The sequence below is a fragment of the Gymnogyps californianus genome, chromosome 18, assembly GCF_018139145.2.
Source record: "Gymnogyps californianus isolate 813 chromosome 18, ASM1813914v2, whole genome shotgun sequence".
Classification (NCBI taxonomy): domain Eukaryota; kingdom Metazoa; phylum Chordata; class Aves; order Accipitriformes; family Cathartidae; genus Gymnogyps; species Gymnogyps californianus.
In genome coordinates this window covers 6,087,975-6,113,833 of record NC_059488.1, presented here as the reverse complement: position 1 = coordinate 6,113,833, position 25,859 = coordinate 6,087,975, and the positions used below count along the sequence as shown (strand labels likewise).

The 25,859-nt window shown below is 45.0% G+C and overlaps 2 protein-coding genes across 2 annotated transcripts in view; one reads left to right on the top strand and one right to left on the bottom strand.

Moving 5' to 3' along the window:
* The first annotated feature begins 2,233 nt into the window (after window positions 1-2,233).
* DYNC2I2 (dynein 2 intermediate chain 2) lies at window positions 2,234-10,436 on the top strand. Its single transcript, XM_050907821.1, is given in 11 exon segments — window positions 2,234-2,287; window positions 2,289-2,507; window positions 3,282-3,536; window positions 4,294-4,403; window positions 6,171-6,328; window positions 6,765-6,874; window positions 7,609-7,776; window positions 8,226-8,406; window positions 8,409-8,457; window positions 9,268-9,425; window positions 10,023-10,436. Coding segments are annotated over 11 exon segments (1,701 nt in total). The 3' UTR covers window positions 10,262-10,436.
* Window positions 10,437-10,509: 73 nt separating this feature from the next.
* Window positions 10,510-25,859, bottom strand: part of SPTAN1 (spectrin alpha, non-erythrocytic 1) — a 53,137-nt gene continuing 37,787 nt past the window's right edge. The window contains 20 exon segments of the mRNA XM_050907819.1: window positions 10,510-10,757; window positions 11,466-11,613; window positions 11,950-12,096; window positions 12,564-12,617; window positions 13,015-13,211; window positions 13,721-13,775; window positions 17,078-17,095; window positions 17,949-18,061; window positions 18,561-18,857; window positions 19,121-19,330; window positions 19,495-19,571; window positions 19,796-19,955; window positions 20,263-20,361; window positions 20,817-20,949; window positions 21,497-21,618; window positions 21,776-21,896; window positions 22,726-22,934; window positions 23,151-23,255; window positions 23,627-23,764; window positions 24,100-24,231. Coding sequence (XP_050763776.1) covers window positions 10,632-10,757; window positions 11,466-11,613; window positions 11,950-12,096; window positions 12,564-12,617; window positions 13,015-13,211; window positions 13,721-13,775; window positions 17,078-17,095; window positions 17,949-18,061; window positions 18,561-18,857; window positions 19,121-19,330; window positions 19,495-19,571; window positions 19,796-19,955; window positions 20,263-20,361; window positions 20,817-20,949; window positions 21,497-21,618; window positions 21,776-21,896; window positions 22,726-22,934; window positions 23,151-23,255; window positions 23,627-23,764; window positions 24,100-24,231 — 2,661 coding nt within the window. The 3' untranslated portion in view covers window positions 10,510-10,631.

The window sequence follows — 25,859 nt, the reverse complement described above, 5'->3', positions numbered from 1 at the left end:
TCGTTAAGGGACAGATTATCTTGTCACTGTTTTGCATCTTCAAGCTGATCTCTTAAAAAATAAGCATTTCTCAGTAAGTGCTGTACTAGGATTTCACCAATAATAGCAGCAGAGCACTGTTTTATGATACAGCAGTCGAGTTCTTGAATGAATACACTGAGGCAGAACATCAAGTATTTTCTCCAGAGAAGGGACTGGAATCCTGCTGTGACAAAACCAGTACATTGTTTCCAATACTCTTACGTCTTTTAAAGCTGCTTTGTAAATGGATGTTTAAAACAAGGTGGAAACAGAAAGCTGAATGAGAAATAAAGATGGTAAAGTAGTCTCAAACCCATGGCTACAGACACCTGGTTGAAAATCTAAAGAAGAGTTCTAGAGCTGTGGCTTTTGAGATATTTCATTTGTGTTAAAATTGGTAGAAAAGGACAGCAGAGTATACTTTGTCATTAAGTATTGTAGTTCATGTCCTGACATTTGACCCGATAAAAAATAAGCCCTACCACAAAAAAGGACACAACAAAATACCTTTCTTGGTCAAGCCAACGGTCCATCTAGTCCGTTATTCACTGCCATATGGCTGTGACCAAAAGCAAGGTGCCAGCGGCCTCCCTACAAGAGAAGTGGGCTATGGAAGTGGTCAGACTGGCATCCTGTCACTAAAGAGCAGCCTGCTACTGCCACTGTTAGAGCTTCCACACGTACCTGCTACCTCCCGCTGCAGGAGATGCCGAACTGGAACTCTGGAAATCAGATTCACTCCTGTGCTAATCAGAGAGAGACTACTGGGATAAAAGGACCATCAGTCCAACCCAAGAATGCATTCAGGTTCTTAGCTGTACTGTGGAGTATCATGAAGGTCCACGCAAAGCAGGGGAAGACTCACAGCAGATACACAGTACAGGAATTTAAATCTGGAGGCTTCAGTTCCGTTGGGACTTTTTTTCCTTGCTTTTGAAGGAGGTGCCACTTAACCTTTTTCTGCTTCAGTTTCACTGCCTGTAAAATGGCTATAATAGTCTTTATCATGAGTTTTAGGGACTCCTATTTCACTATTATTTGTAAAGTACTTTAAATTGCTCAGAAGAACCATTGCGCTCGGCTCTGACATAAATGGATTCACATGTGCTAAAGCGGCGCTACGTCCGTTCTCACGAGCGCCTACTCTGTATCCTGTAATCTTGATTTTTACATACAGGCCAAACTCCTTCCCAGCAACAGCAGGAATAACTCCGCTGAAGTTAGTGCATCTGTGCCTGCTTATGCCAGGGCTAAATTTAGCCTGTGCGTTCATCATTAAGTTGTTCCAATGGAGTTACACTTAGGAAAAAAACCCTATAAGCACAGTCATTCCTGTTAGGAATACTTACTTAAGGAAGCTGTGACACCAGTAAACGTTTCTGCAGACACCAGCAGTACAACCGTTGCCCAGCTGTACCCGCACCGACCCGCAGGTGTTGTACCAGGTCAACTACAGCTCTCCGGTGCTCACGGCTCCCAGGAGGAGAGCTGCCCAGCTCCGGCAACCCAGCTGGCGTGCAGCGAGCTCGCAGCGAGGTTAAATAGTAATTCACCCACAGTACAAGTTACCGTCATTCCCTCATCAAAACCAACGGACGTAAAAAGCGAGGAAGTCAAAAGGCACACCAGGCTTTACACGCGCAGTTTAAGTTGACTCCCGTACCCCATTTCCTCGGCAAGTGCACGCCATATACGCTAACCAAAGCGGCATACTTAAAACCATATTTCCAGCATTACAAATAATTCCTCCTCCGGAGGGCGGAGGGCTCCGCAGCGGAGCCCCAGGCCTGTTTCCCAGCTGCACTACGGCATCTCTCAGCGGCACTCCGCGACGGACGCCCGCGGCTCCGGAGCAGCCACAGAGGACGCAAGTTGTCCCGCCGAGCGCCGCGGGATTTTTGCGCCGCCAGTCGCCGAATATCGGATTTCTCCTCAAACATCGTTTTTCTCACAATGCGGCCCTCCCCTCCCCGCCGCAGCCTCCCCCCGCGCTCGGCTTTGTCGCCCCCACCTATCCTCCCGGCGCCATCTTAACTCCTGGCAGCCCCTGCGCCCTCCCGCCCGTGCTGCCAGTTGTGCCCCCGGTGGCGCGGCGGGGACCAGCCGGGGCGGCCGAAGGGGAAGGAGAAGCCCCCGCCGGACCTACGGCATTAACAAAGGTGCCGGCCGAGGCACCCGCCTGTGCCGGGGCCAGCCCGTACCCCTCTCCCACATGGAGCCGCCGCCCGCCCAGCACGGACTCTCCATGCCCTTCCCCAACATGGCACCCGCCCGGGTCAGTTTACCACCCGCAGGCCGGCGGCCCCGTCGCTCGGGGTGACGTCATCCCGCAGCGCCTCGCCGGTTGCCATGGGAGCCCGCAGAGCGGGCGGTGTTAGCTCCTTGTGCCGGGACCCTCGCTCGCCGCCATGTTCGCAGACGGGACGGCGCCCGGCGCCGACGTGGAGTCGCTGTGGAGGAGCGCCCGGAGCACACGCTGCGAGGCGGTGAGAGACCCCGGGCGGCCCTCGGGGCGGCCTTGGCCTCGCTCCGCGCTCTTATACCGCCGGGAGGGGCCGGGCCGGGCCGGCTGGGCTGGAGGCGGCTGTCAGAGCCGCGGCGGCCTGCTCCTTCCCTCCCGCCTGGTCCTGCTGAAGGGGCGGCCGGGCCCCGGCTCGTCCCCTCCGTGCCCGTCGGTGAACCTCCCCGCAGGTCCTGCTGCTCCAGCTCGGCCCGGGACGGAGACCTTCCCCGCAGGGAGTTTGCATCCCTGCCGGTGCCCAGGGCAGAGGCAGCGGCGGGTGGGCCCGTGGTGCCAGTGTCTGCCTGCTGGCTCTGCCCCTTGGCAGCATTTTACTAATTTAGGCCTTTTATATAAATTGGCAAAGAAACACACGTGCAGCTGCCACAAAGCTAGTAGTTTGAGAGCTGATAATACTGCGCTTGTCATCGTGTTTGGTGTTTGCTATTCCCTCTGGAGGCTCGCTGCCTTTTTGCTTTCTCTCATCCTCCCCATTCCGTACGGCAGAGCACGTGGCCTGAATTTGACTGGCATTCAGGCATCTCTGTCTCGTATCAGATTATGTGAAGGTCACAAATACATCACCGACACCCAGACAGTTATGGAGGCACCCTGCTTACGGGTGCATCCATGAATCACAGGTGTGCAAATGTGCTTGAATGTCTCTATGAAATGCCAAAAAGGGGAAGATGGTTTGAATGTTTTGTGCAGCGCTCTTTTTTTCTGTTTGGATTATAGACTGTCTGTCTTCTTTTACTAGAAAAGCTGCCAGACTGGGAAAATTTCAACAGTAGAAACTGCAGCACAATCTTACACTAGCCGAGATGCCAGTGTACAGACGGATCAAAGTAAAGATGCTGTCCAAGACTTCCAGCGAGAAGTCCAAGTAGATTACGCTAGCCTTCTGTCATTCCTTCAGAGAGTGGAGGATGCTGTTATCAAAGAGCTAAATAAAAACTGGAAAAGCCGTGCCTTTGATGGCTTTGCAGTGAACTGGACAGATCAGAATGAAACAGTAAGTTGACAGAATTCAGATCCTTGTCATTACCCAAGCAGAGCTGGTTGCAGTGGCTCTGACTCGTTAGTTCTATTTCTTACTGCTGTGATTGTTCTTGCCAGATTCTAATAATTAGACGTTACTAGTTGATTTTTTTCTCCAGCTTTCTCCCTTGCTTGTGGCCTGGCCTTGCTTGGTAAAACTGTTCTTCCTGCTAGTGACTGTGTTGCAGCAGCTTTGTGAGAAGGAAACCTGCAGTTGGTGTAGGCTTATCTTCAGCTTCCAGTAGCCCCTTTAGAGCATGCCAGCCTAGCAGTTATCTAGGAACAGTTGAAGTCAGTGATTTGGCAGCTCTTCCTATTTATATTTGTTTCGTGTACAGTGCTCAAGAGTGGAAGCAATTTGTATCAGTCAGTACATGTTGGTACAGTTGCTTTTAAACCATTGCTTGTGAAGCTTAGCGAGTGCTAGACTCGTACCTGGGGGGCTGTCATAAATCCTTACGGCACAGCCTCCCAGAGTTGTCGTGCAGCCCCTGAAGTGTGCGGTCTGTGAGAGGTAATTATGAGGCAGCAGTTGGTTTGGTAGGGTCATGTGTTGTGGTTTTTTTTTCCCCGGTAGGAATTCAACAACTTTTTCACATGTATCTATGTGCTACTTGGACAGAGGGGAAGCCAGCGCTGTAACCGTACGATCATATGCAGGGGCGTGCACAGATCTCATTTCTCTGTGTTTGGAGATTATTGCTTCAGTGCTTCAATTTAATCTCTTCCAGGTGTTGTGTTTGCATACGTTGTCATACCCAGAGGCTCAGGATCAAAACCTACAGGTTACCAGCGTCTCATGGAATGCAACCGGATCCGTTGTTGCATGTTCGTATGGCCGGTGAGTATCTGAATGGATTGAGGGCACAACTGAGGCTGATGTGGTGTCTCAGGCTGACCTGAGTTTTAGATATGTTTGCTTTCTCTGCAGTAATAAACTAGACATATATAAGCACCTTATGCAAGTTAAATAACTCATATTCAAAGAAACAAAATCTCAGGGCAGTCTTAAATTATGGTTTTTATTTCTTCTACCTTCCCCCCTGCCCCGAAAATGGATACATGTACTCTTACTGATTTGTTTCTAGATAGATTCTGTTTGGAAAGAAAATATAAAGAGCAGATACACTTGCAAATACATGTAGGTGAGGTTCGGAAGTATGTGCTTATCTTCACTGAAGATCGTGTTGTTTTAATGTGGTCTCTTAGCACCTCAGATGAACCTGGCACCCATTCACGCGTGCGCCTGATGCCACGGACATGTGCTAACAAACATTTAAGGATTTCTGAAATGAGGGTTGGACAAAACATTCATCTAATCCAATGAGTGTCTATAGCAGCCTCTCCTTTCTGTGCCCTACTGCTGCCCTTATTCCTTTTTCGTTCCACTACCTTTTCCTTAGATTAAAAGCCCCAGCGAAAAGGGTATCCATGAGTGAACGCGTAGGGAGGAGTAAAACAGGGCGAACCTGTATGTTACTTGCTCCTTCTGCTCTCCCAGTCTACGGCTGTTTTCAGATTAGAATGTGGTTTCTATGTCTGTGGTTAGCCTCAGTAGAATTCCCTTCCACAAACTTACACAGTCTCTGTGAATCTGTGTGAACTTTTAGCATCTACAACATCCTTTAATAAGGAGTTTCACAGATCAACTACCCACTGGATGAAAAATTGCTCATTTTATTTGATCATATCTCTTCCAATAAAAGAATTAAGAGCATCAAATAAAGGCAGTAGAAGTCAGGCTCAAAATCGTTGCTTTCTGTCCTGACCCCTGACTGTTCTGTAGATCTCTGTCCTCCGTATCGTCTCCTTGTAGCAAGACAGGACGTCATGTTGGTCAGTGTGGTGCTAGTGGCAGAGTCCGTGTAACATTTTGGTAAGCGTGCGATGAACGGAACAGGTAGAAATAACAAAGGAAGTAGAGTGGCAGGTGTCTGTTAGCATCCCAGAGTAATAGTTCGTGATCTACTTGTGGCAAACAAGTATGGTGGGCATAGGACTGGATTGACATCTCTAGAGCTGGGGTGCGTGGCGTGATTTGTGCGGGGTCATCAACACCATTTGGTGGTTGTGAAGAATGTTCTCTGTTCCCGTGGAGGCACCTGGACTTCAAATCATGCTGCTTATCTCAGGCCAAGCAAGACTCAGTAAGTCTTTTCAGCCCCTATCAGTCCTCCAGGTAAGATATTTCCTCGCTGTGTATTCTCAGACCCTGGATCTTTGAGTGCTTGTTTAGAGGAAACGTGGTTTGCAACTCAGCCAGTTTGCAAATCAGCAGCAATTTGGTCTCTCTGGATTTTCATTCCCAAATACTCATAGCAACTTTCTGTATGCGCCCTTTAGATTGTTCCCATTATTTCAATGATTAGCAGGTCTTGGAATAGCGAATCATATCTGAGATTTACTTGCTGGCACTTTGTTCTGTAAGTACTGACATGTACTGTATATATACTAGCCCGCAGAGAAGTTTCATCACTTCACGATCCCTTCACCTCAGTTTTCCTTCAAGCCACAAAGCAGCACATTTAAATGACCGATGGGGCCTACCAGAGCTCTGCGGGATTCTCTGCAGAACAGACAAGGCAAGACATAGCTTTCTCTTCTTCAGGTTGGACGGTGGGGACTGGAGCACAGAAAAATCCTACATTTGTACCTGGAATCTGGACAGAAGAGGGTTGAATCCTCAGCGCCCTGACCTAGTGGTGGATGTTCCCAGTTCTGTCATGTGCCTGGCTTTCCACCCCTCCCAGCCTTCCCTGCTAGCTGGTAGGTTGCTCTTACCTCAGATCCTATCAGAAACGTACCCTTATTTCCTTCAGCTTGGATCATTTTTTTTCTCTGAGCTCAGCCTGAGATTTCTTGCAGAAGTAATGGTGTTGCAGCTCCTCAAACTGAGGAACTAATACTCACCGACATCGTCAAGTGCACTGTTGCTCCTGAACTGGGACTTGCTGCGTTTTCAGTGACATCTGCCTTTATATCATCTCCTCAGAGAGAGATGATAGAAGGAAATTCAGCCCTGGGTGTAAGTGGGAAGAGCGTACTTACTTTGGTAGAGCTGTCTTCTCTTACACCAGAGCTGACTGTGCCCTGTATGTAGCTGCCAGTCCTTTGAAGCTGGCGGGCCCGGTTCCACCGTAGCTTCATTTGTGCATTTGCTCTGAGCTATCAGACCTTAGATGTTTTATCTTTGTCCTTTCAGGTGGCCTTTTCAGTGGGGAGCTGGTGGTGTGGGATACCGGCAGAACAGAAGACCCTGTGATCTGGAGGACGGGGATGACAGATGACACTCACACTGATCCGGTCTATCAGGTAACAGAACATCTACAGCAGACACGGCTGGGGGAGGCGGGAGTTGCCATTGCTCTGTTTCATCGCTTCAGTTCCTATCCACAGACAGGCTGCTACATTTCAGCAGTTATGTTCTCTTTCGGTTGGCTGTTTTTCCCCAAATCTAGCTACTGAACAGGCATTTGCTGAACTTGACACTCACCCTGTAAAAAATAACTTCTCGTTGTTCAGGATAAATGAAGAGTAGGCCTGTTCCCATGCTGTAACTGTTTATTGATGCAGATGCAGCTAACAAGTGGTTTAAACATGTAAATAGCAACCTATCAGTGATCCTTAGTCGGAAGCTTGAAGCTACATGCTTTAAGCATGTCATACAGTCTGGCTTCTTAACGTTTTTTGTCCTTCTGGGGTCCTGTGACTCTGGGCAATCCGTATTTTCTCAGCTGAAAGTCAGGAGAACGCTGCTGTTTGTAGCTGGGTGAGAGTGCTATAAATACCGTGTCTCAAAAGCGATGGCAGGTGAACCACAGAAACTGCAAGACAGAATTCAGCCCTGAACACCTAAACGCCTTTCTCTCCTGGCATCTCCGTCTGTGCCAGCTCCCGGCAGAAGCTGGTTTGGTACCGAGATCACTGGCTGCCGCCCGGCTCTGCTCCCGTGCCATCTTGGCGGGTCAGGGGACTGCGGGCTGCCGAGCATGGGCTTGGCAGTTGTGACGGTCCCCCTCGTCATGAGCTCATGGCATTTGGAACAGGTTAACTGGTTACCTGACGCCAAGCACAGAAACCACTCCCGGCTGTTGAGCGTGTCGACGGACGGAAAGATCCTGGTGTGGAGGGAGGAGCGAGATGGTCGGCTGGCCTTGGCCGAAGGATTTGCTATGGTGGCTCAGCAGATCCCTCGCAGCACTCAGCTGAAGAAGGTGAGTTCAGCAGTTCAAAGAGGGCTGATTTGACAAAAAACACTCTTAACTCTGGAGCTCCTGTGGCAGAGCTCGCCTTCCAGGTGAGAAGGGCCAGGAAAAACCCCTTTGGAACATACACGCTAACCCTTGATCCCCATCTCCTTTCCCATACTGAAATCACTCCTTGGAAGACTGGCAACAGCCGAGGTTTTGCCCTGCTCTAAAGAGAAGCTGCTGGGATGGAGAAGAGAACTTGCTTGTAAAAATATTAATTCACATGAATCCCCTTGTAGGAGGATGTTGCAGAGGTTAAAGGCTGAGCAGTGCTACAAACCTCATAGCTGGGGCAAGTTGTGCAGTGAATGGCTCGTCGGGTCCAGGGCAGACTGGTTCGTGCTGCTCTAACCGCACGTGCGTTTCACTGGAGCACCCAGCTCTCCCAACAGCCTTGTCTCTCTTCCTCCCAGTTCACCTGGGGAGAGGCAGCCGTGGGTGTGACCTCGCTCTCTTTTTCACACTTCGATCCCTGTGTGTTCGTTGTTGGTGTGGAAGGCGGCTATTCCCTGAAGTGCTCCACTGCGGCAGAGACGCTGGCTCTCCGTCGGACCGGCAGTTCTGTTCCCCTCAGGGCACCAGCGGAGCTCGCCTTCTCCCGCACGGCGGGCCGGTGTACTCCGTGAGCTGCTCGCCCTTCCACAGGCAAGTGCTGTGAATTAACACTCGTGCTGCGTGTTGGACACAATGATTGCCTGGCTCTGAACGGGTATTTTTCAAATAGCCCCTGGGGTGGGTGGGGTGTGTGTACACAAGTTCCAAAAAAGGGTCACCTGCCTTTGGGAACTTGATCAAGTAACTTCCTGTCGTGGGAGAAACAATGTCCATTGGCTCGGGTGCAGCTGCCCGCTCGAGTATGCTGTGTGTGGGCACAACATGAGTAACACAGAATAGCATCTGCACTCAGGCCAGCACAGAACATTAGCACCTTCCTTAGGTCATCATCCTAGATGTTAACGTTAAAGATCAATTTAAAGACAAGGGGAGGAGCTGAAAAAGTCATTTATCTGCCCAAAAATTGCAGCTGCCTGAATTTAAATTAGAAGCTCACATCTCTGCCTGCATTTACCCACCAGCCATGGAAGAGGCCCCAAGCCACGTTTCTACGAAACATGCTGACAGCCCAGGTTTGCGTTTAATTTGCATGAGACAACCACAGCTCTAACAAAGCCTGTCTCTAGATCAGCAGTTCTCAGGCATCCCTGGCCCACAACCCACCAGCAATACTCGGTGGACAACACAAGCCCTCATTAAACTTAATTGAGGGCAGTAACAAAGCCGTGTCTCTACAGGCCACATCCCAGGGCATGGCTTGGAAATTGCTGCTTTAGGAAATGCATTGAGACCTTTGCAGAGCAGTAATGTTGTCCAAGGTCACGCTCCTTGACTGATTTTTGTTCTGTATCTTTAGCAATAAAGCCAAAAAAGTTGTTTCGTGCTTCCTCCCTCCCCCAGGAACCTCTTTCTGAGCTGTGGGACTGATGGACAAGTTCACTTGCACTCCATGTTGCAGACGCAACCCCTCATTTCTCTTCAGTTATCGAAGAAATACCTCTTCTGCGTACGCTGGTCTCCAGTTCGGCCGCTGGTCTTCGCAGCTGCCTCTGGGGAAGGCAAGTAACGGCAGGTGCCTATTCTTAGACATAAAATTAAGATTGTGCTGGGTATTAATTCGTACAAGTCAATTGTACTGACTAGCACCTCCCACAAGCAGAGAGCAGTGACCGTTGTTTGTGCTGTGTAATTAGTATAACGGAGTAATTTCTAACTCTAGCAAGACGACTTCAGTCACAGTTATTTTTCACTTTTGATGATACCTTTACTTCTGTTGCCACGGCCATGCACAGGGCTGTAACGTGGCAACGTTACTGTGGCCAAAACTGAGTTCCAGATTCCTTGCTTTTGATGTTTACTTCTAGAGCTAATGGTTTAAACCAGGAACTTTTTCCTTAGAAAATTGCCCAAACGTTTTTTGAGTTAAGGAATTGAGATTTCACAGAATTTGGCAAGCTGATTTCAGGTCTCTGACAGCAGAATACATCCGCGCTGTCTTGCGGTGATGTCAGCTATCAGTCACAGCCTAGACACCATCAGAGGGAAGGGGAAACAGGTTAAAAAGAACTCTAAGTTCCAGCCTAAGCAGATACTCATCTGCTGTTAAACACAGAGTCCGTTGCCACAAAGCTGCAATAAATGTTTCTGTTTTATAGGAGATGTGCACCTGTTTGACTTTGAGAAGAGCTCGCAGAAGCCTGCCGTTTCCATAAAGCAGGCCGCGGGTGAACGCCCCGTGTACTGTTTAGAATTTAACATCAAGCAGACTCGGCTCTTGGCAGCAGGGGATGCTACCGGTACAGTCAAAGTCTGGCAGCTGAGTTCTGACCTCACTGAGCAGGGACCCAGGGAAATGAATCACCTGGAGCAGCTGGCAAGCGAGATCACGGACTAAGGCAGCAACACAACCAGCTGCGTGAAGCTTGTTACTGCTCTGATTCCAGGAAAAGCTGCCCGCTCACCTCTTCCACAGCGTGGGCCTGAAAAACACACGTAGCGCTGACAGCTGGGCTTTCATCCGCGTAACAGTTAAATTTGCATTTAGCCATTAAACACAAGACGATGTGGTTCGACCAGTAACTTTTATTGAAGCACACTGCAATATGTTTTTTTCCCCTAAGAGTTTTAAGCTAAGCAGTTTAAGGTTACATCATAAAGTAACACTGATTATTGTAGAGCACAAAGAGAGAGAGAGACACACATGCAGAGCTATAGTCAGCAAACGTGAGCATGTTCTTTGCATCTTTTGGTACTAGTGTTTTAGATCAATTCACAAAGAGTGAACGTGTAAATTCTATGTAGTCGTAGGCAGAAGGAAGTTCTCTGCCCTTGCCGTCCATGTAGGGCTTCATGTGAGAAATGCAGTAATCGGCTTGTTCCCGGGTCAGGTTCTGAAAGACAAAGACAGCGCGGAGGTGGAGACGGGCACTTGGAGGCTGCGGATGGGGCGTTTACAAGCAGCCCTCCCCGTCCCAGGGGCACACAGCGCGGGGCAGAAGCCAGAGCAGCAGAACTACGCCCGGCATGGAAATGCCCGGGCTGTTCGCGCTATTTGGTTAAGGGTTGGAAGGTCTGACCTGCGTCTTCCCCCCAAAGAGAAGACAGAACAGGTAACTGATACAAAGAAGAAGCGAAACCTCTTTCTTTCTCTGCCAGCTGGTGGGATTCAGACAGGAAAAACTTGCTGTCTGGGCAGGGCCGTGAGAGGGAGATGTTCGTGCTGTCTAAGCTTAGCCTTAAGTTTCTCCTTTGAATCTCTGTCTGGAGAAACATCTCCCTCTAGTCTCCCACATGATGCAAGGAAAGCATCAGTTTCTGAGGACAGACGCAGTGAATGCACCCCCTTCCCAGGCCTTTGAGTAGCTCTTGTTTTACTCAGGTTGAGTAGTTCTTTGGCAGTTAAAGCTTGTCCTCCACAGAGCCAAGAAAGCAGCTGGGTAGGGCTGTTACCATCACTTCTGCGTTTGCTGCAGAGGATACCCTGGCAGGTTCAGAACTGACTCAACCACAGCGGCCTGAACCTCCAAGGTCTTTGTTAACTATCTATGAACAAAAAGCCTCCGTCTGTTCCTCCCCGGTGGGCCACAACCAGTACTTACTTGGTAGAGCTCCTCCTTGGTCACGTAGGGCTTCCCCTCTGAGCTGAGGGCGCGGAAAGCGCTCTCGATCTCCTCGCTGGATTTCACATTCTCCGTTTCCCTGCTGATCATAAACGCCATATACTCCTGCAGCGAGACGTGTCCATCCCTGCCGGTGAAACACAGCGTGTGAACACTGCTGTCCGTTAATACCCGAGCGCAGCACTTCCATACCCTCCTGACAGGGGCTTTAACTTTTCTGGGAGGAGTGAAAGTCTTAACGCAGGAGGCTGTCAACACCAGATCATTTTCTAAAGTGAATTTCTTCCTCACGAATGTCAGTCTTACCTTCAGAAAGACTTTCACATGAATTGTTGTGAAAACAACCATAGCCTCTCCGCAACAGAAGCAAGCACAGCTCTCAGCCTGTGAGACACCTTCCAGCCAACTCCCCACGGGATACTGATAGAATATTTTGCAATATAAAAAGCTCCAACCCACGTACCTATTGGGATCTACAGTGTCAAGAATAGACTCAAACTCTGGGTCTGGTTCTCCTTCCTCAACCATAGGCAGGTCGTAGCCGAGAGAGCGCAAGCAAGACTTAAACTCCTGGTGATTAAGTCGTCCAGATTTGTCCTTGTCAAAGTGCCTAAAAACATCAAAACAAAGCCCGCATTTTTAAGTGTCAGTTGTTGAGTACTGAAAGCTATAAAGTGGGCTGAAAAGTAGAACAGATGATAACTAGCCCGCTATTTTGGACAAAGCTTGAATCAATAAATAGTTCTAACATACATAAGAAGTAAGCGCAAATTCTTTACTTTTCTTCAAAAGCATCCAAAAAAAGGCTATATTCCCAGCTGGCATTCACTGGCACTCCCAGTTCCTACACCGCTGTGCCCACAAGAGGCTCTCATGCGGCTGTGGCTGCACCGGCCAGCAGCGGGTGTCTCTGGAGGCTCTTGCCATCTGGCAGAGATGAGAGCAGCTCGGCACAAAATTGGGCAGATAACAAAGGAGCCACAAACAGATCGGTCAGAGAATCCTGTGAACAGGAGCCATCCCCGTGCCAGAAATATCTCACAAGCATTCCTCTGGCATGCTTTCCCTGCGACTCACTTGAACATCATGCTGAACTCCTTCAGGGCCTCCTCGGTGACTCCAGTCGTGTTTCTGAAAAGGAAGAAGCAAAGCTTGTCAACAGTTCCTAAACTGCAGCACTCTGCTGGAGTCCCTCTGCCCCAAGCCAGCGCCTGCATCAGAAGGCGAGGACAAATGAGCAAGCAGTACATTACATCACCACAGCTCAACAGAACAAATCAATTCCCCCAAGATGTCGTCATTGCTAGCAGCCAATAGGAACTATTTCCAAAACTGCGAACTTCATCCCTCTGAAGAGAGCCAGGAGGCGGTGGGGATTTACAAGCTCACTACACCCATTAGTCAGAGCACAGGAGAGACTCATTAGCACAGACCGAGCAAGGTTTGTTTTCAGACACAGGCAGATGCGTCTCTTTTACCTCCCCCCCCCCCCCAAGTCAGACACGCTTTACACTGGGGCAGGCAATACCGAGCTTGAATCTGCTGTTCCAGGTTGTGCTGCATTCTCATCCCCAGCTGGTCAAGCTGGTCCCACTGCTGTGCCAGCCCCACGGTGCTGTGTTCCGTGTATTTGTTGTCCAAGATAAGCGCCTCTTCCATGGCTGCTCCAAGGTCCTCAATCTTCTTCAGCTGGCTCCTCATTGCTCGGATCTCCTGGTGCTTGCGCTGTTAGGAGGGAGCAAAGAGGAGAAAATCAAGGAGCGCAGAAAAAACCCTTAAAAAGTTAGAACACAGGCTGGCAGGGGAGGAAAGGTTATATTCTTCTTTTTCTGGTGGGACTATATATACATACACTGGGATTTGTAAAATAGTACTCAAAGCAATGTTCCTCTTCATGCACACTGTTGGAAACCAACAGGGCTTGCAAACCAGTTCTTGAGACAAAACACCCCCTCTTATTAGGAAACGTGCTGAAAATACTGTATGCTCTCTGCCCTGCCCCGCTCATTTAGAAAAAAAGAACAAAAAGGAAAACCATCAGTGTTGTTTAATAGCTTGTGATATAAGTAGACATCAGATACGTAAATAGATAATCCCAAAGGTCTCTTCAGTACTCAAAATGTGTAAAATCAATTAAGATTTTGCCATATAATTACATACATTTCCATTCCCACCCTGTGTTCCCAAGGCATCAGTTGGAAAAGGTGTTTCAGCAATAGGTGAGCATTGCTTACTTTAGTAGCTTCCAACTGCGATTCCAGTGTTCCCGATTCCTCCACCATACACGACCTAAACACAGAATCACAGTGAGAGAACGCACTTATCCCATAAATATGGCAGGTGGGGCTTGAAATTAACAGTCCTTCCTTGAAATTAAAGATGCTTACAGCAGTATTATTCTCCTGTAGATATTTAAACACTGTTTTTGCGTTTTGTTTGTTCTTACTCATCCTATTTCAGACTGACGTGTACATCTTGTTTGATTCTTATTTCTTTATATAGTTAATTTCTAGCCCCATTTGAAAGGCAACATGATCAGCAGCCACACTTCATGCCAGATCCAAAGCGCCCGCTTTACTGGACCTAATGAAATTAGAAACTTAGTGCGGTCCCACCCCACTCCACCGTGCCCAGCACACGCACGCACACACGAACTACAGGTGATTCACTGGAGATGGGCTGTATTTGCCAGTAAGGTACAGGAGCTCTACAGAGGTGTGTTGCATGGGGATAAAATGGGGGAAAGACCTTGAAAACTGCTGGTTTGGTTTAAAAGTAATCTTAATATGGCATAATCTCTGCAGAAAACTATAGACTTCTCCTACACAGCAGCGGTTGGTGGACAGTTGCCGTTCCCTCCTGCGCCCGACCTCTCCCATCCTGTGCCCAGAAAAACTGAGGCACGGCCACTCCTCTCAGTCCGATTTCCACACTGAGCTGCTCGGCACACTGCAGCCCCCACGCCAGCATATAAAGATCACAACTGTGGCCATGGTCTCCAAGATCTACTTCATATGGACTAGCTATGGAAAGTCTCTGGATGCTTCTTCCCCCCAAGATCCTAAGGAGCCTTTAAGCTGCAGCGTTTAAGAATCTCTGTCCTTCCAACATGTATGGTGAGCGTTCATACTGGAGGACCTGTGCACGGACAGCCCGTCTGGGCGCTGTGCAGGTGGGCTGTCCTCTCCTTTGACTCTGTGGTATTTAAGTTCCTAAAACTTAAGTCGCTGGTATTTAAGTCACTAAAACCAGGTTTTCATCCCCACTGAAATCTATCCTCCTACATGCTTTTGAGCTTCTCGAGAAGGGGATTTCAAGTGCTGAATCACTCTGTAGCAATGAAAATGCACCAAACATCTGGGTGTTTCTCACCACAGGGTTAAGGCTCAGATTCAATGCACGTCTAAAGAGATGAAGCGCACGCCCAGGACCCTGAGCAGGAAGCTGGGAACCAACCACGGAAAGAGTCAACGGGGAAACAAACCTCCAAGCATCTCTTAAGCCGTGAAAGTTAGTTGGAAGGAAAGCGAGCCTTGGAATTAAAAAGTGCATTTGAAAACCAAAGTGAGGTAAGAAAATAAGAGGAAAAAACCTTCCAGATAGATCATCCCCAACTTCATACTGATAGACACGAATGACACGACGATATGCTATGCTAGTCAAAGAAAAGAAACCAAGTAAATTCCAAAAAGGAAGAAAGAAAGAACAGAGGAAAGAACACACCGAAATACAGCCACTGCAGTGGAGCCACACTCCAAGCCAGCACCACCTTGCAGCAAACACAAGCAAGTACTTAATGAAAGAAAATTATTCAAATGCTGGTTGCACATACACGAAAATAATAACAGATTATTTTTTTTTTTTTTTATTTTCGTGTAAGTCACAAAAAAGTGAGTCTCACTAAGAGATGAATTGAAGTCTTGCAGTTAACTCATCTGCAGATTCTTTAAAGGCATTCTTCTTCCTAAACTCCAAATTGTTCTTTCTCCCCTCCCCAAAGAAAACCTCCTCCAGGCAGCACCAGGCGCACACAAGCAGCTACGGCACACCGAAAAGCAAGGTGTACGCGTGACAACTCTTATCTTGAAACTTCTCTGAAGCTCTGCCTGCCCTCTTGCCAAGGAAGACTAAGCGCAGCCAATGCCTCTTTGAGCGAAATCTGCGTTTTTAATCTATTCATGCAGAATTAAGGACAAACTCTGCCTGGCATATCAGCAGCCTTCTGGTAATTTGTTCAACAAAAGAGCTTGGCATGGTGATCTCCAACTCTGACCCTACGTCTTTTAGTAAATGGCTCCTTTCTGTTCGCTCGTTCTTGGATACCAGAACTAATCTACAACACTACTTTACAAAGGAGCAGAGAATTCAGCATCCGTTCCAGGAAAATCTGCTCGGTTCCATTAAACTGTACAACAAAAATGGGGCAAATTATTTTTATCTGGCAGAAACAGCAGAACAGAAGACATTGTGATCATTACAGAGCAAATGAGAAGCACAGTTATCTGCGAAGATTCCACCCTTTTATTATGAAAAGCCTCTCTTTATGAGAAAGGCCCCTGCCTCCTCTCCCGCACTTTACACAGGGCTGACACACAGGCCTCTGCGCCAGCCCCATACACTATTTGTTAGCATTTTACATTATGTCTTACTACAAAGCTTCCATTGTGCTGCAGATTTTTAATACTGAAGAAATTTAAATGGACAGACACACTCTCAGAGGGTTTGGCAGTCTGAAGACATTCAAAAGATTTTATTATTTCCTTTCCACTTCTTGACAAACGACCGGCATGCATCCTCATCAGGAACTATTCCCATGGACACAAAGTGGACTTAAAGCTGCAGGCATCAAACTGCCGGCAAAGCCAGGCAAGTTCGTGTGTTCATGTTGGAAGGTTTTGTTTTCTCCTATCAAGAATATAATCTTTGCGGGGCATGGTTATGCAGCAGATTAAAAACCGGGCAGTTCATATTTGCATACTACGGAGTTTTAAGATACGTAATTTCTGTAAAGTCTCTTTATAGGAACCTTCCCTCCTCCTTACCAAAACCAGTCAATACTTCGGAGCTTTAATTGTTCTGAGAACAGTTATAATGTTTATAATATTACATAAACATTATATATGTTTATGTTATATATAAATGTTTATATATTATATATAAATAATATATATAAAATAAAAATCTATTTCACTAAGCAAGTCTCTGAATGCTGGAAAACTAGGAATGTCAGCTGTTTTCCAAAGGCAGACTATTCTATGATCTCAGGTATCTCATCAGATTAAGAGCCCTTTCTTGTGCAAGTCCTCAGAGAAAGCAAGAACAAAAGTTAGGACTTCCATGGTATGCCAGTGGCTGCCCATGAGTAATTTCTTCTGCTTTGGACTAGGAAATTGTTATGTTTCTACTGGTTTATACTTCATCTACTCCAAAAATCTCATTTCCTGTGTCTGTGTACCTCAGCCAAAGATCGCTCTTTTCAAATAAAAGGGGTTTCAGCGCAGCTTTCACAAGCAATGTAATGACAGAAGAAAACACACAGACAGAGCAGAACACATCACCAAATTTTTAAAGATATAAAATTCGATACTAACCCATCTAGCAGGTAAGTCCTGTAGAATGTGAAGATCCAAACATCAGGCAGCAGGACAGAGACAAGACAGTAAGAGAGGGACACAGATTTGGGTGGGAAGCAAACATCAAAAAGTTAAAAATCGTATTTATATTTCATTATTTCATGAAGACACATACAGAACTATTTGTAAACACAGAGAGACAGAGAATCACAGGATTACATGAAAACAGAACTCACCTCCTCTGAACCACAACCAGAGCGTGTCAGAATTGGCTAACAGCACTGTCTGAGCACGGTTACCTCTGTTCTCTAGAAACGTGCTCTTCAGTTCACTGCAATTCTCGACCTTGAGATTTTTTATTTCTAACACAGTTGTTAAATCTTTACTCCCTCTCCCTAGGCAAGGATATTATTAGACAGCACCCCTGGTAAGTGATTACAAAGTCGTCTTAAGCTTTTTTCACAGCTTCTTTCTCTATTGAAAATTTAGTGAGATTTCTAATATACCATTCAATATAAAAGGAGCATTAACAGAAACGCCACTGGCACTTCACACAGTCTGCTTTGAGCTATCTGTTCCCCACCCCCCGAGCTGTGCTGCAGACTAGTTCAGGAGTAACTGAAGAAGAGTGAAGTCCTGGATAACTGGAATTACTGCAGGAAAATGAATTCAGAAGCAGAAACATTTTTAAAGTCTGGTGTTTCAGGGCTTTCCTCTTCCCTGTGGCTAACAGGGCCTCCCTCAAACCCCAACTGCAGGAAATGAACAAGTCCTGAATAGCCGTTTTTCAGCAGGAGACACTTACAACTTAGACCAAAGAGATGCAGGATGGATACAAATATTAGCTGAGGAATTCTCTAAGGGCAGCTCCTGGGAAGACAAACTATACCTGGTCTCCTGAATCCACTGATGGAAAGCATTAGCATGCTGAGCAAATTCCTGGCGCAATTTGTCATTTTCTTCCTGCCTTCGCTGTTCCTTCTGCAGCTCCAATTCACGTTCCTGAGAAACGAACAAAAATAATTTCAAACAGAGAAATAATGCGATTGCCCTCATCCTGTAATAAAAACCAAAAACTAAGAGCTGCATAGCAGCACAGTTCTGAAGCTCAAAACAAGACCGAGTGCTCAAAGAGTGTCCTGGATATCCAGACAAAATCATTTAAGATGACAACACAGAACATTCCTCCTGAAGTCTTGAGAGCTGGAATTGAACCAGCAGTTACTTTACTGCATAGCATGGACATTAAACTTACTTTATAGTTAGGAAGTGACGCACATGTGCTTTGTCTTTTGAAAGACCACAAATGGAAGACCGTGAAAACAACTGACAATAGCACAAGTTTATAGCTAATGGAAATTTTTCTTTGCTCACAGATTGTGAGCTATTTCCATCTGTAGTATAGTGACAAACTCTTGTACTGATTATGCTGGAGGATAACTTCCAGGGAAGACTCAAAAGGTCGTAAACTGTGAAAAGAGTCTTTCTCTCTCTGACTTGCCTTGATAATTTTCTGCAGATTCCTCCAGGTTTCTTCAAGAGCCTCCATAGTAAACCAAGTATACGGGTTAGAGGCTACACGGAAGCTCTTGATCTGGCGATCAAGCTCTGCCAGCTGGTTGAAGTCAGCTTGGGCAGAACTAAGTGAAGAACGGAAAGCATCATGAGCTTCTCTTAGTGCTTTGATTTCTTCCAGCGAGTTACAGCGCACAGGATCTGTCAGGTCCTCTTCAGCATTCTCAAACCAGCTGTTGAAGGCAGACGCCTTCTTTGCGAAAGTCAGGAACAGATCCTCAACCTTGAAAAGAGAAAACAATCCAGTTGTTCAGTTATGCAGTAATGCAAACATTCTGTATGAGTTCATCTGGACTTAACACACATCAGTGATAGTTTGCCTTCATTACTTATTTCTTGCAAGCATCTCAAAAATTCTTATGACAAGTGTCCAGGATCTCCATAATCATTAGCTGCAAATGAAAAAGCTACAGAAGTTGCAAGTATTGTATGTTTTTTTCAAAGAGCACAATTAGATTTTTGTAGCCTCATGGTTTGGCCACTTACCTTTCTGAAATGCTCCTGAGCCTCCAACAGTTTCTTTTTCCTGGCAGCAGAATTAGCAAGTAGCTGATTCCAGCGTTTCATCAAGGAAGCATGCCGAGCCTCAATGGCCTTTGACTGGATATGTTTGGCTGCTAGTAGCTGGTCTTTCAGAGCAGTGATGTTTGCAATTCCCTCCTGCTGGAAAGCCTGAAGTCCAGCATCAAAAGTTTCCTGAAGCATTAAAAGAAGAACAAAATATTTTAGGCTGTATTTTTATTTAACCATTCCAATATCCTGCATATATTTCAAACATAAATACTAGATTCTCGTGTATTCCAGAAGAATTCACCTGTTCTCTCCACCACTTACGGGGTGGAAGCAGCATTAGCACTAACCTGTTTGGTGAGTAGTGTTTGCACAGACGAGAGGTCGCGTCCATAATCATCTGTCTTCAGACTGTTTTCCTTCTCACCTGGAAGATGAAACAAATTCAGTAAAAACGTCAACCTCTCTCTCAAACGTCCCCTCTATTCCAAATTAGGTTACCCCAAAAGCATAAATCAGGTATAGCACTGCTGATTACTGTGGGCTTAGGTCTGCTCGTTACAACACCGAGAAGCTATTTGAGATCATCTGAAATGACGGAGCATTTCAGTTTCTTTGTGACAGGGTACTGTGCCCCAATATAAAACATACCTATCCATGACTCTACTACGTCTGCTTTCCAGTTGAACTGGAGGAAGGCAGAGTTCTCATCCAATTTGGCTTTCCTCTGAGCTGCTGCTTTCTCCAGATCTGACACTTTGCCTCTGAGGCCCTTCATCTTGGCAGTAATGTTCTCCTCGTGGTGATTGTTCTACATGACAGGAAAAGGAAAAAAAAAAAAAAAAAAAAAAAGCTTACCATATGATCTTAAGGTCTTCCAAGGCATCCCATAAGTTGGTGACAGAGCAAGGGCTTCAACTGAGAGATTTTGTTCTCAATGTACAACCACCGTTCAAGAAATAGCTTTGAAAGCAGTTAACACCAACAGCTTATTCAGCCGCAAAAAATGAGTAAGAGCTCTTTTCAAAGAGATGACAAACCAATCCTCGGAGAAGAGTAAGTATACTTTGACATGAAAATGTCCTGGGCAGCCTTTGAAGTTTTTGGGTTATGCTCACCTTTTTAATGAGATCCTCTCCGTTAGCACAAACATCGTTCACTCTGTCTTTGTGGACAGTAAAATCAGTCTCGAACGCTTCATGCTTTTTCAGCAAGCCCTGCAAATACGAGACAGTCACTTTTAAAAATAATTTCTCACCACTTATTAAAAATTAAAAAAAAAGGAAAAGAATTTATTGTTATAAATCAGCTAGCGTAAACTTTTTCTGACAAAAACTATTAATCTTAGCTGGTTAGCACAACTTGCTGTTTTTCTGTGGACAAAAGGAGACTGATACTGACTTCCAGTATAAAACTTCAGCCATTTGATTTAACCAGGACTGCCCATCAGAGGTCAAGAGATGCAAAGCTACACCAAATTGCAAGTCATTTCTACAGGAAATAACATACTTGGGATGCTTTTATAAAATGAATCCATGTTTTTTTACAATGTAGGCCTTCAAAAGTAACCAACAATAACCTCTAAATTGGAAAGACAGTTAAAAAGGTTCGTTAAGCTTTAACCAACAATAATGCAACAAGAACAACAAAGAGCTGACAACTTTCTCCATACCTGGATAGCAGCAAGGGTGTCCCCATAATCCTCGCTGGCTACCAATGTCATTTTCTCATTGATCCAGGCTTCTTCTTCCTCAACGTTTGCTACAAACTGCTGGTACTCCAGAGACTCCTCTAGACGCTGACCCCTGTATGGGAAAAGAAAGGTAAAATTAGTCACAGTGTTGCTTTATGGCTTTTAGATATAAGATGTAAAAACAAATTACAGCAGCAGAAAACCTACGAATGTATAGAGACTGAACCCTAAACACACAATCATTCATACTTCACTTCTCCAGCAGCAGACTGCAATGTCTGCAGCTCTAGAAATTCACTAGGCCGCAGAGCCTGCAGCTACTGAAGGACTAAAATGAAACATTTTCTCCCAACAGCTTCTATTCAGAAAACCATCCTGGTAGTGGATTAAGACCAGTTAATTTCAAGTCTATGGTTTCCAACTGGTGCAAGAAAAGGCTAAAACAGCATACCTCAAAAAAACAACTCGTGTTTCTACTGAGGAACGCTATCACTAAAACTCTTTTCAATAGTCTCCTAGAGCCTGTCATCAGTGATATGTGCTATTACATCATATCACTGACTAATGACCCATACCCTAAACCCCAGTAAATCTGGTCATTACAAGTCCCTGTTACTGTTTAATTAATATTGAATTTTACAAAAACATGTCTCACACACCTAGCAGCTGCCAACTGTTTCAGCTCTTTCCAGTGATCCACAAACTGAGCCAGTCTCTGCTGTATCTCCTCCTTTCCGATTGTGTTATCATCTGAAAGCTTCTTACCAGTGTCTAGAACACCCTGCAAAGCAGAGGAACACACAGTTAATGGAACATCACTTGCTCTCTTCTTATGCATTCTATTTGGATTCCAACAAACCTATTACTGGCTTTCGTATTTGCCACAAGCAAGAAAGACGCTGCTTATAGAGAAATCTGTCAAGGAGAGAGGCATTTACCTGGATAGCAGGTTCATGGGCAGCTAATTCTGCTTCTAAGCGCTTGTGTTTTTTCCTAAGGTTCTGCACACCGGTTAGGTCTCTGCCATAGTCCTCTGAGCTAACCAACAGTTTCTTCTCTCTAAATTCAAGACAGAAGAGAGAAAGATAAAATTTGAAAATTACTTCTATAGGTCAAACCTGACAAAAGAAAAAAAAAAATCAAAACCACTGCAAGTAAGGAAATGCTCCACATAGCACAAAAATCTTGGATGTAAAAAACTGCGTACATGAGTTATCAGCAAACAGCAGCTGGCTTGTAGCAGCACCTTCAGGGGTAACGTGTAGGAGAAAGAAAGAAGGCGACAGAGGGCCTATCATTTCTCTCTGAAGGACAGAGTTTCTCTGCACTGTTTTCTTTCTAAGAAGATAGATACCTTTTGTGAAGTTTAACTGTTGTTGTCCAATTTTATTTATTTTACAAGCATGACAAAAAAAGTGCTCGAATTTGAATGATTTCTATCAAGCTCACTTCTTTCTCTCCTCCCAAGATACTAATCAAATGCTCTTTCCATATTGGTGTTAATTATTGCAACTGGCCAGAACAAAAAAAGTACTTCAAACTGAAAAAGTAAGGTTTAAATTTTTGCTAGGAGCTTTCCCCGAAAAGAATAGAGTAAAATTTCAGTTATCTGGTCCAGGTCTAAAGACCATTTCTTTTTCCAGTACAGAGCTTTCCTTCTTGGGGTTTGACCAAAGGAAACTGTAGATAAGAAGCCACACCCAAACTAGGCTGAAGCCATTTTGAATATAGTTTTCCTTGACTGGGGGGCAAAGGTGATTTCTTGTAGAGACACATACTTGTGGAAAAGGCAAGCTGTAAGACCATACTACAGACTATGAATGTTCTTAGCAAGCTGGCAGTAAGCACATGCCCCCATGCCAGAGCCTAGAACTTCCAAAATACACACTTGATCCAGGACTCCTCATCATCCATATCACGGAAAAACTGATGCAAACGGTGGGACTCGTTCAGCTTTGCACGGCGGGCAGCTGCCATACTCTTAATCCTCTGAAAGCGTCCATTAATGGTCTCACGTTTATCCTTTACTTGGGATGTATCGAAAGCACTGCTGGTCATCAGACTGTCAGCCTGACTGTTCAGGTCCTTCAGACGATCCTGGAAACGTGGGTGAAAAACCATGTGAATTGCTTGGATCTCATTTCTGTGTTTGTTACGTCACTATAAAAATCATAATCTGACTGCTGTGCAGAGTCACAGTTTTTATTAAGAAAACATGTTTCAACAAGTATATGACTGCAGTATTGAAGTGGTATCTGTAGAATTTGCTGATTACTATGATTTATCTTCCAAAACTAAAAGAGAAAGCAATACCTCATGAGCAGATATATCAGCTTCCAGTAATTGGTGTTTCTTCAGAAGGTTGTTAACTGATGCCAAGTCCTTCCCATAGTCTTCAGATGCCAACAAAGCCTCCACCTGGGGGTGGGGAAGGAAAAAGGGGATAGAGAACAAGTTGTGTTTTCACAAAACCCTTGAAATGATAATATCTTTAAAACTGTGCAAATTAATTGTCTTCTCAATTTTCTACAGTGTGGATAAACCTTTGCCTCATCACCTGTTTAATTCCTAACAGATTCTATGCAGATATACTTCTTCTCACCTTATTGTTTATAAATAATAACATAAAAACATCCACAAGATTTTTAGTTGTAATAAAGATGTTTTTCAAAATAAGTCTAGACTTGCTCAAAGGTGGACTGTGCTCCACAAAATCTAAGGGATCAGCAAAGTGAATCAAAAATTAGAAAAAACATGTCTTGCAAGTAAATAATCCCAATCTCAGTTACCTCTGAAAGCCAGAAATCAAAGTCCTTGATTCCAGTATTGAAATTCTGTTGCTTATTAGCTTCTTTCAGTTTCTGACTCTTCTCTGCCGACTTCTGTACCAGGAATTGCCATTGGTCAGCCAGGGCAGCTAGGCGTGCCTGTTATAAAATGGAAAAGATAAATGCTACAAACAGAAGTTCTGATAAATGCAAAACCAGAATAAGGCACAAGTTTGGCTGCTGATTCCACATATGCAAATTACACAATCACTATTTCATGCTGCCTAGCTATAATTCAGTTTAACTTTTACATCGGAAAGCTTCTCACCCTTGAGAACAAAGCAGAATGATTACCCCAATTTCTACTGCATAGTTGAAACAGAAAAGCTTCTATAAAACAAGATTTGTTTTTGAGGGACACTCTCCTCCCCCAATTATCCAAACACTTCTCAAAGCAAAAACTAAGCAAATCCTCTAAGACTTGTTGTATCTACCTTCACAGCATCCTCACTGCCAGCGCACGCTCCTCTTTCAATCAGCGAGTTGCCCATATCAATGACCCCGCGGATCCGATCTGCATTGGCATGGAGCTCGGCTTCAAAGGCTTGATGTTTCTGGTGTTTGCTCTGAGTAAGACAAAAGCAAAACTGTTAGAGACTGGACAAAGGGCTCCTAAATTGTTCTCATGGGCTGAGAGGAAAGCACAAGAGTTATCTACATACATAAAAGAGGTTTGTATGTAGCCTGATCTAAAGAAGTTCTCTCTCTCAGTACGAATACTTATTGCTTACTCGAATAGTAACTCTCATTAATCTCAGTAACCATCAAGCTTTGACCTAGCAAAACTGTCCACGAGCTGATACATACAACTCAGGCAACATCTTCTGCATTTTACAGATGCCCATGCAACATTCCTTGCATTAAGCTTAGCTGTTACTCAAGTAAAGCTTTCTCATTTTCAGTGCCATCATCTTTGAAAAGCAGCAATTACACATACCCTAAGCAGAAGCGCAGTAGATCATCCTTTCTAATCCTATAGTAATTTCACCAATTTCTATTTCCCTTCCTAATCTATAGGTAATTAAGAGAAATCACTGCTGCAGCTGCTTTCTGCAGTTTTGATAATAGTCAAAGTCATACGTGACCACGTTATATACTAAAATCGTGAATTAACAACCATAAACTCTATAAAAATAACTGTGAATTATTTGTTAAAAAAAATTCTCTGCTGAGTTGAGAGCACCATGAGAACAATAGGAGCCTTGGTGTGGGAGGAAGTATGCAGTTCTCTCTCATATATACGTGATCCATCCACCCACCAGGAAGGTAACAATAGCACAAAAATGACAAGACAGAATTTACAAGTATTAACTGGAAATGCTAGTAACATTGGACATGGGTATACAATGCCCTGAGAGAATGGAATGAAAGGAAATGTTAGATTAAAAATAAAAGATGGAAAATACTATAGCGCTGGCATGAGAAATTCTGCATGAACTGCTTCATTTTGGGAACTGTTAATCCTGAATGCTGAGATTATAAAAACATATCCTTCAAAGCTAGATTTACCAACATGTGAAATTCAATTAAAAAGCTGCCAATTGCATATCTCCATATAATTACCATGACAACAAATCCAAGACAAGCCTTTTTTGTTTAATATAAAATTCTAATTTTTTTTCAACTTTAAAAAAAAAAAAGTTAATGTACCACAGCCTAAAGCAACAAACAACGATTCTTTCCTTTCTTACTCTAGTCAGCTTCCCCTTTCTTTGTTCTGTCTTCTCCTTCCATATATCCTCATTTTACTCCACTTCTGGGACTGTTAGAAGTCCTGTCAGCTTTCCATCTGGTACATATCTTTCTGGAGTTTTCCTTCTATATTATTCCCTTCTATACTACTGCTGCAACAACTAAGTCATCTAGGTCTATCATTTCCTTGAATCCTCCATCTTCAGCATTTGATTCTACAAATGCAAGCTAACAGAGTTGGCATTATGTGTCATGTGCAGGCCCAATAGCCAAATTTCTGAAAAAGGAGGATAGAAACCCATTTTTCTATGGGCTAACTCCTAAAAACCCCCACGAAACTACATCACTAATGCACCACAAATTAAACAGATCATGCAGAACACCTGCAAAACAAATACATAAATAAATGATGCTGAATAGGCATTAACAAAAGCGCCACACCCATAACATGAAGATCAATAGCTGTACCTGGATGTAGGTCAAGAACTAATAGAAAACAAAG